At 37.8% G+C, this 16,439-nt stretch overlaps 1 protein-coding gene across 4 annotated transcripts in view; it reads right to left on the reverse strand.

Moving 5' to 3' along the window:
- The window catches only part of Sytl5 (synaptotagmin like 5), a 241,552-nt gene that overhangs the window by 72,282 nt on the left and 152,831 nt on the right, over window positions 1-16,439 (reverse strand). For all 4 annotated transcript variants that reach the window (XM_021725559.3, XM_040273390.2, XM_078034972.1 and 1 more), the window contains one exon: window positions 10,404-10,613. In XM_021725559.3, coding sequence (XP_021581234.2) covers window positions 10,404-10,613 — 210 coding nt within the window. The remainder of the gene's footprint in view (window positions 1-10,403; window positions 10,614-16,439) is intronic.

Consider the following 16,439-nt stretch of genomic DNA (forward strand, 5'->3'; position numbering starts at 1 on the left):
AACCCCAGCCCTAAAAAAAAGGTTTAAAAAATACTGTTTTATAAAGTTGAAAATGCTCATAGCATTTGCCCTGAAATTTCATTCCTAGTTATCACTCTGCAGTAGTCTTTTTAAATATTTGTGGCAGACAGTGAGAAACATTTTACATCATAATCCAGAAGATAAATATACAGATGTTATGTAATAAGTATGTACATAAGTATATACATATGTATAAGTGCATATGTATTTGCATACATAAATGTATATGTAGATGACATTTTCTATTATATTTAATTTTTAAAATACTGATTACAATCTACAAATGCATCATGCTGTACAGATTTAAAAATCCACCCTAGGGTATACATGATAAAAATTTTACCCTAGCTGAACATGATGGCACACATCTGTAATCCCAGTGAGGCTGAGGCGGGAAGATCACAAGTTCAAGGCCAGCCTTAGCAACTTAGCAAGACTTTGTTTCAAAATTAAAAAAAAAAAAAATTAAAAAGGACTGGGGATGAATCTCAGTGGCAGAATGCCCCTGAGTTCAATCCCCAGAACTGCCAAAGGGAAAAAAATCACAAAAGAATGCATATAGTATGATTTTCATTTCTATAATGTCTCAAAGTATACAACTAGAAAATACATTACCTAGGGAAATACCCAAATACAGTAAAACCATAAAGGAATGAAAAATGCAAAACAAGAATATATTGATCTCGGGTTTTTTTTGGTGGTACAAGGAATTGAACCCTGGGGTGCTCTACCACTGAGAGTCATCCCCAGCCCTTTCAATATTGTAATTTGAGACAGGATGTTGCTGAGTTGCTGAGGCTGGCCTAGAACTTGCCATCCTTAGCCTCCTGAGCCACTGGGATTACAGGTATGTGCTACTGTGCCTGGTTGAATATATTGATGCTTAAACTAAGTGATGAATACACAGGTATTCTCTTAAATATTGTTTCGACCTTACATACATATTATAGAGTCTTTGAAAGGTATGATATTTTCACATTTAAAAAAATCTTTCTAGTTTATGTAGGTTTAAGATACCAATCTCCCAGTGAACAAAGCATTTTGAAAAAGGGTGAGGTCACTTGTATATAATTGATAGGCATTGTAAAATAGCACATCAAGGCACTCCAAACAGCTTCTTACCTTTCCAAATAACTTTGGGTCAATGAGGGATTGCTGATGTAAAATTTCTCCTTTACAGCTGTATTATGAAAATTTGCTAAACTAAGGGGTGATTTTGAAATGGCTATGTGGCAACTGTAGACCCTCACAAGGAACACCAGGAACCTCCTTATGTTTGAATATGTTGAGATTCTTTCTTATTTTGATGAAGGAAAATATATGACAGAGGAGCCATGGGTGGTATCACTCAATAAGAGGCGCTCAAAAAGATTTACTGTAGGAATCAGGTTCATGTTGGGTAATCTGGGGAAGAGTTCAGAGGAGCAGGAATTTTCTCCGGATTAAGTGATGTTAGTAAGTGGGGACAATTCTATGATGGCTAGTCTAATAAACTTTATCTAGTAAGAAAATAACAGGCGATTCATGTTAACTAAGAAAGGGGGGCCGTGGTACTGTGTGGCATAATTGTTTCCCTTGTGTTTGTCTATGCTTAGACAGGATTATGACGTGTTCTTGTTTTCCTCCCACTTCGTTGTGGTTGTAGAATGATCTTGCGCATGCTTGTCTCTGAAATTTTGTCCAACAGAACACCATAGCCCACCTCTGAGTGTCAACACCTAAGAACACCAACACCTACATGTGTCAGATCAGTTTCTAAGTGTCAGGGACCGAATTGTTCTTTAACATAATGAAGAACTATAGATTCCTCCTGCACTCTCATTATGTATGTGATATCCATTGGCACTAGCTTTTCTCATTTTTTAAAAATTTGTTATTTCTTTCTTTTCTTTTTTTTTTTTTTTTTTTTTTTGTGGTGCTGGGGATTGAACTCAGCACTTTGTGAATGCAAAGCAAGCACTCTACCAACTGAGCTATCCCTAGCCCTAAACCTTTTTTAATTTGAAAAATATTAGTGCAATCTCCAGTTATGGTGGCACATGCCTGTAATTCCAGTGGCTTAGGAGGCTGAGACAGGAGGATGGTGAGTTCAAAGCCAGCCTCAGCAAAAAGCGAGACACTAAGCAATTCAGTAAGACCCTGTCTCTAAATAAAATACAAAATAGGGCTGGGGATGTGGCTCAGTAGTTGAATGCCCCTGAGTTTAATCCTTAGTACCCTCAAAAATATATTAGTGCCTTATAGATATACATAACATTGTGGTATGGAATATATTTGCTTTATATATAAATATAAACGGAATATATAATTATTTATATATAATTTATGTATAAATATAAATATGCATGGAATATAATTGCTTTAAACAGTCCTCAGTACTTCCTCTTTCCCTACCTTTCCCCCTTCACCTCCATTCCCTTTCCTCATCAGTATGGTGTTATTTTTATTGGTTCTTCTTAGTTATACATGACACTAGAATCCATTTTGATAAAAATATACAAGCATGAGATATATCTTATTCTAATTAGGACATTTTTGTGGGTAAGCAAGATGGTGGAGTTCACTTAGGTATTTTCATACATGTACACAGGAATATTGTGTTAGATCTCTTATACTGTCTTTCCTATTCTTATCCCCCCTCCCTTCCGTTCCCTTTGTCTAATCTACTGAACTTCTCTTCTTCCCCACCTTTATTGTGGGTTAACTTCCACCTATTGGCAAAAACATTCAACCTTTGGTTTTGGGGGATTGGCTTATTTCACTTAGCATGATACTTTCCAGATGGATCCATTTACTGGCAAATTTCACATTTCAAGGGTTTTGTTTTTTATAGACACTCTTCTATTTCATCTGTTTCAGTTATATTTCATCTATTGCAGTAATCATTACCAGTTCATCAAAAAAAAATTTCAGGCACTTCCTACATCATGTTCAGCAAAATATTACATATCCTCTGTCTTATGTGGAGACCAAAAAAACAAACAAAGAAGAAGATGAGCTGAAAGTAGAAAAAGGGTTACTAGGGACTAGGAAGGAAGTCAGGGGAGGAGAGGAATAGACGGCCAAGTGGAAAAGGATAAAAGAAGGGTGAATAGACATGATCATTCCATGATGTATGGATGTATGGAAATGTCACAGTGAATCCTATTAATTAATATGTACTAATAATTATAGTACTAAAAAATAGCAGCATGAGATATCACAACATGCTATGAATCAGTTAATCAATGCCATATTAAAGTCATTTCATTTTTGGTGTCTTTTTATTTTATTATTATTGTTGGTGTCCTTTGGGGATCAATTGAGTGCTAATTCAGAAAAACAATCATTACGACCATCTTTATGTTAGATGGCAACTGCCTCAGCTAACATAATCATATGGAATTTTATAGATCTTATTGAGATAGCAAAATGAACCAACTGGTTGGGTCAAGGTCCCTTTCATTCTGTTTCTATAGAGTCGTTTTTAGAACTAGACCTATAGAGGCTAACTTGTTGAATTGGGTTGGAGAAAATGTCAGGAACTGCTTAGCTCATTTGAACAGGTAGCATCCCTTCCATCAGTCCCTGCTGTAATCATTTCAGGGCTTCAGAAATAAAATGTCTTTACTTTTATCCAATCCAAGGTAAATGACAATAAAGGTTGTTCTTCCAGCTGATTAGAGAATGAGTCACTTTCTGACTCATCTCATCTCTTAGAGGTCAGGGTGGGAATTTCAATTTTATGGTCTATTAAACAAGGAGATAGCCCAGTGGGGTTGTAACAGTCTCTCATAACAAACAAAGGGTGTGCACTGGCAATAAAATATTGTTCATGCTTCCTTTTTGAAAACTGCTCTATGAATAGCAAACAAGATTCTTCCAATACTGACAAATAGTTTTGATCTTCTGGGATCACTCATACTGGTAGCTGGAATACTGGAGAGTAGTATACTCTGATTTTCAGTTTGAAAATTAAGCATGGATTTTGATATCCTAAATTTAAACACCCATCATGTAAATTTCCAATGGTTGCAGGAGGATATAACTATAAATGAGTTGTTGTCACAGAGATATAAGAATCACACATAAAAGCTGTTTTCTCCTTAGGACACTTTAATATATTTAAACAGAATTTTAGAGCCCAGTGCGGTGGTGCAAGCCTATAATCCCAGTGGATCTGGAGGCTGAAGCAGGAGGATCATGAGTTCAAAGCCAGCCTCAGCAACTTAGTAAGGCCCTACCTAATTAACTCAATGAAACCCTGTCTCTAAATAAAATGCAAAATAAGGCTGGGGATGTGGCTCAGTGGCCGAGTGCCCTGAGTTCAATCCCTGGTACCTCACCGAATAAATAAATAAATAAATAAACAGAATTCTATTTGTGGATGAAATGATAAATTAATAGACACACCTTGTTCCTTAGCTTATGAAACCATTGAGGGTAGTGTTTTGTGTCCTTAGCCCCTTGTATAACAGGTTATCAATTAATGTGCAGCAAGGATGAATGAAAGGGTCTATGGATAGATCAATTGAATAGGTGGATGGTTGGTTTTATTCAATTATTGTCTCACCAATAAGAGGAATGCAATTGATTCAGAAAGTTCTTATTAAGGCATTAACATGCCCAAGAAAAACACAGAATTTTCAATTTGTTGTTATTTATTCTTACACTTTCTGACAACTATGTTATTATTATATTATTCTGTGATAGCTAAAAAATGTTCAGAAGACAAATGTATTTGATATGGCTCATTGTTTTAAACCCCTGATCTTGACAGAAAAACAAAACAAAACAAACAAAAACAAAAAACTCTATTTGTTTCAGTTGCTCAAGTCTGAAATGCTTTAAGTAGAAGCCATTTGTCCATGTATTTATCAGTTTGTTTTCCATCTATTCATTTAACATATACATTTTGAGGACTTGTTATATGCATTCTTTTAGGCACTAGAACTATATCAGTATAGATAAAAACCTTGCCCTCATGGTTATGAAGCTTATATTCTAGTGGAGGAAGAAATACAAAAAGGATAAATAAGTAAAATATATAGCACATAATATCTAAAGGAAAAACAAAGAAATGGTTTGTATTGGTTTGGGTAGGTTAGCTTCTATAACACTTGCCAAATCCTACTCACTTAACACATTTAAAGTTAATTTCTCATTAATATAGCCTAAATGTAATCAGACAAGCTTTAGAAGGAAGGTCTCAGAATTAGACTTCAGTTACCATTCATACTAACTAGTAAATGAGTTGATGGCTAAAAACATAAGCTTCTTGGGTCTTGTATTGAAAAGTATGCTTCAGAAATTGCCAGTGGTATTCATAAATTAAAGATAAAAGTCCTCTTCCCATACCAAAGCTTGGGGCTACTTGGGAATGACTGAAGGGCTTTTGAGTCACTGTTACTAGTTAATTCAGTCTGCGTGAATGAGGGTCTGTAGTTCAGTCTGAGTGAATGAGGGTCTAGAGTGTAAAGTTGAGGATGAACAGAAGTGGAATAAAAATGGAAAAGAATAAATACTGAATCAAATAAAATAGCATTGTATAAGAATCAGAGAAATGGTTATTAAGAAATCCCATAATTCTAACTCTGCAGTTGAAACATCAGTTATTTGTTGAAATTTTATTTTCTTCTTCATTGTCCTGAAATGTCAGATCTCAACTTGATATAGTCTGGTGGGAAAGGAGCTGGGTGAAGAAACAAATAAACTCAAGAACATTGATACTCTTCTCAACTAACACACATACTATCTCTTGTGCTCTTATTTCTGCCATCTATAAAATGTAAACCCAATTGTCTCTCTTACGTATGCTATGAGACCTTGAGAGAGTATTCCCTAGGAGTACATATGATCCAGAAACATGTTAGCCCTCATGGGGACTGAGGCCCCAATTTTGAAATTTTTTCAATCTTTGACTTAAGGTAATCAAGGACATGCAGTGTCCCTGTCCTATTTCCCTTCCAAAAGAAGAATGTATATTCTCAATGGATTCATATTATACAGAATATCACTAAGCTTCACCATTTTTTCCTGTACTTTGACCATCAAAGACTACCAGGTTTATAGAAATATATGACCAAAACCCAGAGAAACAACCATCAATACAAATAATCCCATAGGACACTCAGATAATGGAGCTGTAATTTATAGACTATGAAATAACTACAAATAATTTGAATACATTTCAAGAAAAGAATAAGAAAATCAGCAAAGAGATAGAAAGTACAACTGAAACAATATGAAAATTTTAAAACTGAAAAGCACAATAACTGAATTTAAGAATTAAATAGATGAGTTTAATAGCAAATTAGACATAGCCAAAGATAAGACTTAGGAACTTGAAGAAAGGCCTCACAAAAATAAAGAAACTGAATTCTGATACAAAAGGATAGAAAATACAGAAAGGACCATGAGTGATATATAAAAAAAAATGTTGAGCATGACTAAGATACACAGGAGTAAGATAATGGAGGAAAAGAAATATCTAGAGAGAGATTGTCTGAGAAGTTTTCATGTGTGACAAAAATTAAGACACAGATTCAAGATGCTCTAGGAACCCCAAGAGGGATTAAAAACAAAGAAAATCAGACTGAGATATGCTACAGTAACTGTTGAAAGCCCAGTAGAAAGGGGAGAAATATTAAAAATAGTCAAAAGAAAGTGTCTGCAGTTGAAACATCAGTTATTTGTTGAAATTTTATTTCCTTCTTCATTGTCCTGAATGAATTATCCTAAGTTCAGTGGCAGAGCACTTGCTCAGCATGTGAGAGGCCCTGGATTTGATCTCCAGTCCCAGAAATACAAAAAAAGAAAAAGATACAAAGAAAGCAAGGAAAATATTACCTTCAAAGGGACAACAGTATACTGATAGCTGATTACCAACAAATATTAGAAACCAGAAGCCAATGGAATCTTCAACTTACTGAAAGTTAATAACTTCCAGCCTAGGATTCAATAACCAGTAAACATTTTGAACATTTTTGAGGTTCTTCAAAAAAACATTAAAAATAGAACTACTATATGATCCAGCAATCTCACTACCCAGCATATATCCAAAGGAAATGAAATCAGTATGTTGAAGAAACATCTGCATGCCCACGTTTATTGCAACAATATCACAATAACCAAGAAATGGAAACAACCTATGTGTCCATCAACTGATGAATGGATAAAGAAAATATGGTAAATATGCATAACGTTATACTATTCAGTCATAAAGAAGAGTGGAATCCTGTCATTAGTGACAACATGGGTGGAACCAGAGATCATTATGTTAAATGAAATAAGCCAGGCACAGAAAGACAGGGAGCACAAGATCTCACTCATACATGGAATCCAAAAAAGTTGATCTCATAGAAATTGAGACTAGAACGGTGATTACCAGAGGCTGAGAAGAATAGGGGAGAGGTGTCATGAGCTGTCTGGGCTGTGCGTGGATTGTGTTGCGCATCCTGGCCTCTTGAGGGGAGAGGCCTGGCTCTGCAAATCCATGTCAGGGAGCGATCACATGATGCAGGTGCACCTCCCCCTTTGCCTAAGATCTTACACCGCACCTGAGATGGGTGTGACTCGCCAAGATGTCAGTCAATCTGTTGACCATCAGGAAGACATCAGGAAGCAAGATTCCACCCTTGAAACCTTATCCCCCTTTGATGCCCTGCCACACACCCACCACTATAAATAAAGGGATTCCGGGTGCATGTACTCCCTGTTCCAACCTTCTTTCCAGCATGGAAGCTGACCCTTAAGGCTGCAGAGCTGTCCTACTCTCGGTTTAAAAACTATTCTCTGTATTGTGTGATTTTTTTTTTTTTGCCCCTTTCTTAGCTTAATGTTGCAGCCTGCTCTTTTAAGCCCAGTTCACCTCATTTGTGCAGGTCATTGGCGAGACACAAGAAGGGGAAAAAGTTATCAATTACAGTTAAAGTAAGAAGTTCTTTTTGTAAAATACTTTTTTTATTCATACATGGACTCAATATCTTTACTTTGTTTATTTATTTTTATGTGGTGCTGAGGATCCAACTCAGTGCCTCACATGTGCAAGGCAAGCGCTCTTCCACTGAGCCACAACCCCAAGAAGTTCTGATGTGCTATTGGACAGGAGGATGGCTATAGGTGACAGCAATGCATTGACATTTCAAAAAGAAGAAAGGATTCTGGAAATTTTTACCATAAAGAAATGGTAAATATTTGAGAAGATGGATATGTTTAATCTGATTTAACATTATACAATACACACATGTATCAAAATATGCCTTCAATTTTTGTTTTTATGATTTCAAATAAATTTAACTTAAATTTGAAAAGTAATAAACAGAATAACCATTGAAAACTCAAGAGTGAAATAAAGTCATGCTAAGAATAACACATATTCATCAGTAACAGAATGACACTAAACACTAATGAGTACCCTACCTTTAGGCAAAAGGAAAACATATATATATTGTGAATTAAAGCAAAGAAATGTAGCAAAGAATATATAGTAATGAAAAGGGTAGCTATGTTGTAAATCTAAATATATAAGCAAATATAAACATAACTAGAAGGATAAATAGAAATTTCACAATGGTTATTGAGAGAGTTTAGTATATCTCTCTCAATATCAATTCCAGGTAGATTATCTGTCAACTGGTATAAAATAAAATAATAACAATTATAAGTAATCTTATATGTAAATTAATAACAATTATAATAACAATAATATACAATAATAACAATTACAGAAGATCACATAAGAAAATATTTCCATGATTTGGGGGCTAGGGAAAATTCCCTTAAAAAGAATGCAGAAGAAGAAGTTCCATTAATCATACATACAAGAAAAAAATGAATATATTAAACTACCACAAATTAGAGATTTCTGTTCACTAAATGGAACCATTAAGCAAGTGGAAAGCCAAGTGAGTAGGTGGGAGAAGATATTTTCAACACATGTAGCCAACACAACTTGTGTGCTTAATGTAAAAAGAATTCCTTCAAATCAGTAGAAGGCTATGTTGAAACCTACATGTCAATGATTTCTCCTAGATCTGATAGAGGATGTTCTCTAATGACAGGAAGGAAGTATTAAAACCGATTTGCTTATGTGGGACTTTTGTTGAATATACTTACTTAAGTCAATCAAAGTAACGTATCCCAAGTAAGTCATTAAAAGAATTTGGGCTGGGGATACAGCTCAGTGGGTAGAGTGCTTGCTTTGCATGCACAAGGCCCTGGGTTTGATCTCTAGTGCCACACAAAAAATAAATAAATAAAAGAACTTAAATGCTCCATTTCTTTAGAATGGCTTTTCTCAATTCATTGTTGAAACATAGTATAAATTGCTCTATTCAGGGTTACCTTTATGAAACAACAGAAAAAAAATAGTTAAGTAACAGTCACTGAATATAAAAGTTTTCAACAGAGCAGTAGTTCTTATTGAGAGAAGCAGAAAATGGAGAAATGGAGTCACTCTGGTACCACACCACCCACATTTCCTCCCAAGATAATTTTTTTTTGTAACCGGGATTGAACTCAGGGGTGCTTAACTACTGACCACATCCCCAGCACTTTTTTTTTTTTTTTTAAAAAAAACAGTTTCTCACTAAGTTGCTCAGGGCCTCACTAAGTTCCTGAGGCTGGCTTTGAACTTGTGAGCCTCTCGCCTCAGCCTCCCAAGCTGCTGGGATTAAGGTGTGTGCCATGGTACCCAGCCACAGTTATTCTTTTAAATATTGTTCTCTGCTGAGCATGGTGGTGCACACCTCTGATTCCAGCTACTCCGGAGGCTGAGGCATCACAAGTTCAAGGCCAGCCCGGGAAACCTAGTGAGACCCTGTCTCAAAATAAAAAATGTAAAGGTCTTGGGGTATAACTCAGTAGTAGAACACCCTAGCATTCAACCCCCAGTACAATAAAGAAAAGAACTTTATTTTATATTTTTGGTACTGGGGATTGAACTCAGGGCATTGCCCATGCTAGGCAAGTGCCCTATCCCCTGAGCTAAATCTCCCAGCTGCAAAAGGAATTTAAATACTCTTTTTTTCTGTCTTTGAATGTACCTTTCTATTTCAACTCTCCTTTCTGTTTCTCTGTCTCTCTGTCTTTATCTCTTTCTGTCTCTCTCTCTGTCTCTCACTCTCAACTCTCCTTTCTGTTTCTCTCTCTCTCTCTCTCTCTCTCTCTCTCTCTCTCTCTCTCTCTCTCACACACACACACACACACACACACATACACATACACACAACACCCCAGAGTCCTGCCAAGGCATTGCTGAAAGTGTAACTGGGCTATACTTGAACCCTATCTAACTTTCTATCCCTAAATTTATAACACACTATTTTTCTTTCTTGCTTTCCCCACTCCAATATATCAAATTTTCTCTTTCCACAAAAAAAGGGGGGGGGCAAAAAACTCACGCGACTTTGGCGCAGACAGTGCATTTCCAGCTGCCATTGAGGCCCACAACACGACATTCACTGCACACCCTCAGTGAGCAGGCCTGGCATGGGTCTCCCCGGTCAAAAATGAGGCCCAGGTTTCTCTGACAGTGAACACAGACTCTGCTGGTCTCCTGTTGAGTCTTCCCACTTCTACGTTTTGCCTCCAGAAGCTCATTTTTCAGCTTCCTGGAAGAGAAAAAAAATTATTTAAAAAAGTACACACAGAGCCAGGCGTGGTGGCGCATGCCTGTAATTCCAGTGACTCAGGAGGCTGAAGCAGGAGAATCACAAGTTAGAGGCTAGCCTCAGCAATGTAATGAGATACTGTCTCAAAATAAAGAAATAAAAAGGGCTAGGGGAGTAGCTCCAAGGTAAAGCACCTCTGGGTTCAATCCCAAGTACAAGAACACACATACATATAGGAGCAGACCTATTTTAAATAGATGTTTTCATTTGGAAGACTATTCGAATCAAGGAGGCAAAGCCAAATACTTGCAGGGAATATAATATCTCCTTCCAGAATCAATGATCCATTGATATGTAGTTGAAAATTACATTCATGCTTTAAAAAAAATTTTAGTTATAGATGAATACAATATCTTTATTTTGTTTTAATTTTTTATCTATGTTTGTTTATTTTTATGTGGTGCTGAGGATCAAACTCAGGGCCTCATACATGCGGGCAAGTGCTCTGCCAGTGAGCCAAAACCCCAGCCCCTCATGCTTTATTTTTGACATCTTCCACTAGCACTATTTTCCTATGAAGATTTATTCACATTCTACTCCAACTTATCCAGGAAATCTTTGATGCCACAACACTGGAGTATTGCTGGGGTGCAAAGGCACGCATGGTTGCAGGGGCTTTGTCTGCCTGGATGTACTACATGAGACAACAGTGCAAAAACCAATCGACACACTGGTACTTTCCTTCCTGATCCCAAGAATGTTGTGCCTACAAAATACTGTCTAGCATTTCAGATATTGACACTTCTGCTTAGCATTTGATAGTATCCAACAATTTCCATTAACCTATGACATTGCTATCAGTCATGTCTATGAATCCAGGTTCCTCATGTACTAGCCGTCCAACCTTAGGCAATGATTTAGTCACTCAATTTCAATCTCTCATTTTTTAAAAATGAGAGTAATTATATTCTTTCATAGTTGTTTTTAAGATTAAATTAGTTGCCAGGTGTGGTGGTACACACCTGTAATCCCAGCAGCTCAGGAGGCTGACACAGTGCGAGTGGATCTCAAGTTCAAGACCAGCTTCAGCAACTTGGCAAGGCCGTAAGCAACTTACGGAGACTCTGTCTCAAGATAAAAAAATAAAGTCGGGCACAGTGGTGCACACCTGTAATCTCAGTGGCTCAGGAAGCTGAGACAAGAGGACCACAAGTTCAAAGCCAGCCTCAGCAACTTAGCAAGGCCTAAGCAACTCAGTGAGACCCTGTCTCTAAATAAAATACAAAATAGGGCTGGGGATGTGGCTCAGTGGTCGAGTGCCCCTCAGTTCAATCCCTAGCACTAAATAAATAAATAAATATATATATAGATAGATAGATAGATAGATAGATAGATAGGCTGGGAATGTGGCTCAGTGGTTGATTGCCTCTGGGTTTAATCCCTGATTCCAAAAAAAATATTAAAAGAGTAAATATAAATAAAGTTCCCAGAATGGTATCTGGCACATAGGTACCAGGGCAGTCCTTTCTCCAGGGAACTTGGCAGGAATGCTACACTTCAGACCTACTGGATCAGAAAGTGCATTTTTTCAAAATCAGTGGTTTCATAAAATATTCAGGTGATTAGAGTTTGAGAGGCACAGCTTTGAAACATTTGTTCTCAAATTTGGCTATATGTTGAAATAATTTGGGAAGATTTAAAAAAAAAAATATAGTGATTCCCAGGTCTCACTTCCACACATTCTGATATCATTGGATTTGGATGTGGCCTATACAATGGTATTTTAAACACTTCCATTATTTACTCAAATATAGTGCCAAATTTGGAAAACACTACTATAGAAGACAGGCTCATTCTCAGTTAAATGCTTCAGAGACATTTGGTTCCTTCGTGCTGTTGATCTCTATTCCCTTCAACACAACACTTCTATGTTCCAGGAAAAAAAAAAGTCCACAATCATCCCACATGGTTCATACCATCTCCTTTTTACATTTGTGATACTAAACTTTGTCATGCCCAACCCTCAGGGAGCAGGAAAAACAGAACACTGCAGTGTCCAAAATCTATAACAATCCATGCAACAGTGATAAAGAAACAAACTACTCAAAACAAGTAGAACAAAGCCAGCAATCCCAGGGAGCGGCCCAAGTAGGTTGATGAACCAGAGTAATAAACTAAGAAAATGGGGAATTGTAGAATATTCTTGAGGCAAATTCTCTCCTAGAAAAGAGTCTATGGTCAAGTTCCTGAAGTTTAACCACACAGCACCTCCTTAAACTGGAGGAGCTGAGACCACCTGGAGAAATTATGGCCACAAATTAGTCAAACATTTGTATTGCATCTTATGTATGTATGTATTGCATCTTTCTTTGTGCTCCACTTGATAGGACTTTATTTAGCAATTGGCTTTTACAGTTCACAGTTACAAGTGTTAAAAAGGACTTGGGGCCAAGTATAAGTCAGGTCACAAGGAAGCAAAGATGAAAGGCCTGAACATCTTGGTTGGGCAAATGCTAATATAATTGGTGCTTATGGGCCCATATATTCTGGCAACTATCTCTGAGACATGTGGAGAAAACTGAGAAGAATTGCAGAGGTTGGTGAAAGCTATTAAAGAGCTTACTGAGTTTTCCAGCCTGTCTTTGAAATTGATCTAATTCAGTCAGATCTAAGAGAATCCATGTTATGTGGGCACAGCCATTTTCAGACACACAGGAAGCAGAGGAAGGGCAATGGTAGGGTGTCTTGGTCTGTTTTGTGTCATATAATAGAATTCCACACTCTGGGTAATTGGTAAAAAGCAGACATTTGTTTCTTACTATTCTGAAATCCAAGATCAAGGGGCTGGCAATCTGGCAAGGCCTTTGTTGGTGTGTCCAACATGGCGAAAGGTGGAAGGGCAGGAAAGCCAAGAGCAGAAGAGGGCACCAACATCACTATGATAACAAACTCACTCCTGTTTAATGTCTTCTCTGCAGTACTAAGGAGAAAGGAAAGCATAGGGAACTAGGAGAGGAATAAGATGGGCTATGTCTCTGCCTTCTGTTTAAAGAGCACTTACAAAGCAAGGTGAACCACCTTGGGTTCCTGCATGGATGGCCTAGCCTCAGGAAAGTACCTGAGGAAGGTGAGCTTTTGGCCTGCAGGCACAGTATCTACTCATCTTTCTCATAAGCTGTCCACATAATCTAGAAATGCTTCTGGTTCCAAGTAACAGCCTTAAAAATGGGTCTGGCATAAAAACATGGTACTGGCATAAAAACAGACTTATAGATCAGTAAGACAGAAGACACAGAAACACACCCAAAGAGCTATGATCATCTCATTCTTGACAATGGTGCCAAGAAACATACATTGAAGAAAAGACAGTCTCTTTAACAAATGGCGCTGGGAAAACTGGACACTCGTATGTACAAGAATGGATTTTGGGGGGGTGGGGTTGTGGCTCAGCGGTAGAGTGCCCACCTAGCACATGGGAGGCCATGGGTTCAATCCTCAGCACCACATAAAAAAAATTTAAAAATAAGATAAAGGTATTAGAACATGGCGGTGGGCGCGGAGAGATCAAGTCTCTGACCTCTTCAGCTGCGCAGGCATAGGGAGTTGTAAACTGTCCAAATGCTGTTTGCTCAGGATCACTAGGCAATGCTGAGCTGACGTGGATCTAGGGCGAACAGTTTGGGCCTCTCAGAACACATACGGAGCCCGGATCGGCTGCATTCAAGCTCCGCTTTGCCTGCTTCTCGTGACTCAGCACTAACGATCCCGCTGAAATAACTGGTCGGCCCTTCTGAACTTCCAGAGGTAAAAGCCAACCGAGCCTTCATAGGCAGTGGCCACAGGATTGAAATGGGGCTTGGGAGAGACAGTCAGGACCCACCCATTGCATTGGTCACCCGGCAAAGGGAATTAACAGTCACCATTTGCATGGGATACCACCATGGCAGAGAACTGACATCACGGGCGGAAGAGATAACTTCATTGAAATCAGCGGCAACAGGTGTGTAATCCCCTAGCCATCCCTCTCCACACAGCGGGGAAACCTTAAGGGCCCCTCCCAGCTCTCCCGTGAGCTCAATAGCCAGACCAAGGGAATGAGGAGTGGCGCGGGACTCGCAGCACAGAACTCCCGGCTACAGCTCCCATCAGTGCTGACAACTGAGGTCTCTTGCACCAGCTACCGGGGATGTGGCTACCGAAGGGCAAGCAAATTCGCTGGGGGTTCTCAGCCCCAAGTTCTATAAACTTAGGGTCTGAGGGAGGCAAACAGGGAGAGTGTGCCCAAGCGTTCATGAAAACAGGGCTCCCAGGAGCAGCAGACCTGGCGGGTAGCCAGTATTGTGGTGGGCGTCACAGGTGAGCGGGGCCTGGCTTGAGGAAACACAAGAGAAGGTCCTAGACACTCAGGATTGGAGACCCGCCCAGTCTGGGAGGAAGAGCTGCTGCACAGTGATTGGATCCCACCTATCGAGAAGAGAAGCTTGGCCCAGTGGGCACAGCTCCACCTACTGGAAGAGAAGTTAATAGAGCTCTATGACTGCATTTATTATTATTATTATTATTATTATTTATTAATTTGGGTTTTTTTCTTTCATTTTCATTTGTTGTTGTTGTTCTTTAACTTTTTAAAATGTTTTTAATTTTTTTAAAATTTTATTATTATTATTTTTTTAAATTTTAATTTTTTTATTATCATTATTTTTTAAAAACAAGTTTTTTCTTTATTTCTTTATTTTCTATTTTTTCTCTTTTGTCTTTTCATTTCTTTTCAATTTTCTTATTCCCCCTTTCTTGAATTCTACCTGCCTACTCTCATTCTCTTTAGTGACTTCTTCCCTTCCCTTCTAATATCTTTCCTCCCAAGCATCAAATAAATTTATAAGAGTAAACAGTAACTCAGCAGTCAAACAGAACAAGAAGTAACATGAGCAGCATAAAAAAGCACGGAAGAAAAGGAGTACAAACAATGCAGGACAGCCTAAGTATACAGGAGGACCTAGAGTCATCAGAAAAATGGTCATATAAAGAACTCAAGGAATACCTTAGACAGATGGAATGGAACCTTAAAGAGGATACCAGACAGCAAATCCAAACAGTGAAAGAACACATTGAAAATGAATTACATAAATAGATAAAAGAAGAAGTTAAGCATCTTTATCAGGAGATAGAGATTATAAAAAAATCAAATAATAATTCTAGAAATGAAGGAAACGATAAACCAAATTAAAAACTCAATTGAGAGTATCACTAACAGAGTGGAGCAAGTAGAAGCCAGAACGTCAGATAATGAAGACAAAATATATCATCTCGAAAAGAGTCTAGCCAACTCAGAAAGGCTGGTAAAAAATCACGAGAAAAACATCCAAGAGATATGGGATAACATAAAAAAACCAAACTTACGAGTCATCGGGATAGAGGAAGGTACAGAGATTCAAACCAAGGGGAATGAGTAACCTGCTGAATGAAATAAGTACAGAAAACTTTCCAGAAATAAAAAAGGAAATGGATATACAAATTGTAGATGCATAGAGGACACCGAGCACACAAAATCACAGTAGACCAATGCCAAGACACATTGTTATGAAGATATCCAATATACAGAACAAAGAGAAAATATTAAAAGCTACAAGAGAAAGGAGGCAGATTACATTCAAGGGTAAACCAATAAGGTTAACAACGGATTTTTCATCATAGACACTGAAAGCGAGAAGATCCTGGAATAACGTATTTCAAACACTGAAAGACAATGGATGCCAACCAAGAATGCTGTATCCAGCAAAATTAAGCTTCAGGTACGACAACGAAATAAAAATCTTTCATGATAAA

The sequence above is a fragment of the Ictidomys tridecemlineatus genome, chromosome X, assembly GCF_052094955.1.
Source record: "Ictidomys tridecemlineatus isolate mIctTri1 chromosome X, mIctTri1.hap1, whole genome shotgun sequence".
Classification (NCBI taxonomy): Eukaryota; Metazoa; Chordata; class Mammalia; order Rodentia; family Sciuridae; genus Ictidomys; species Ictidomys tridecemlineatus.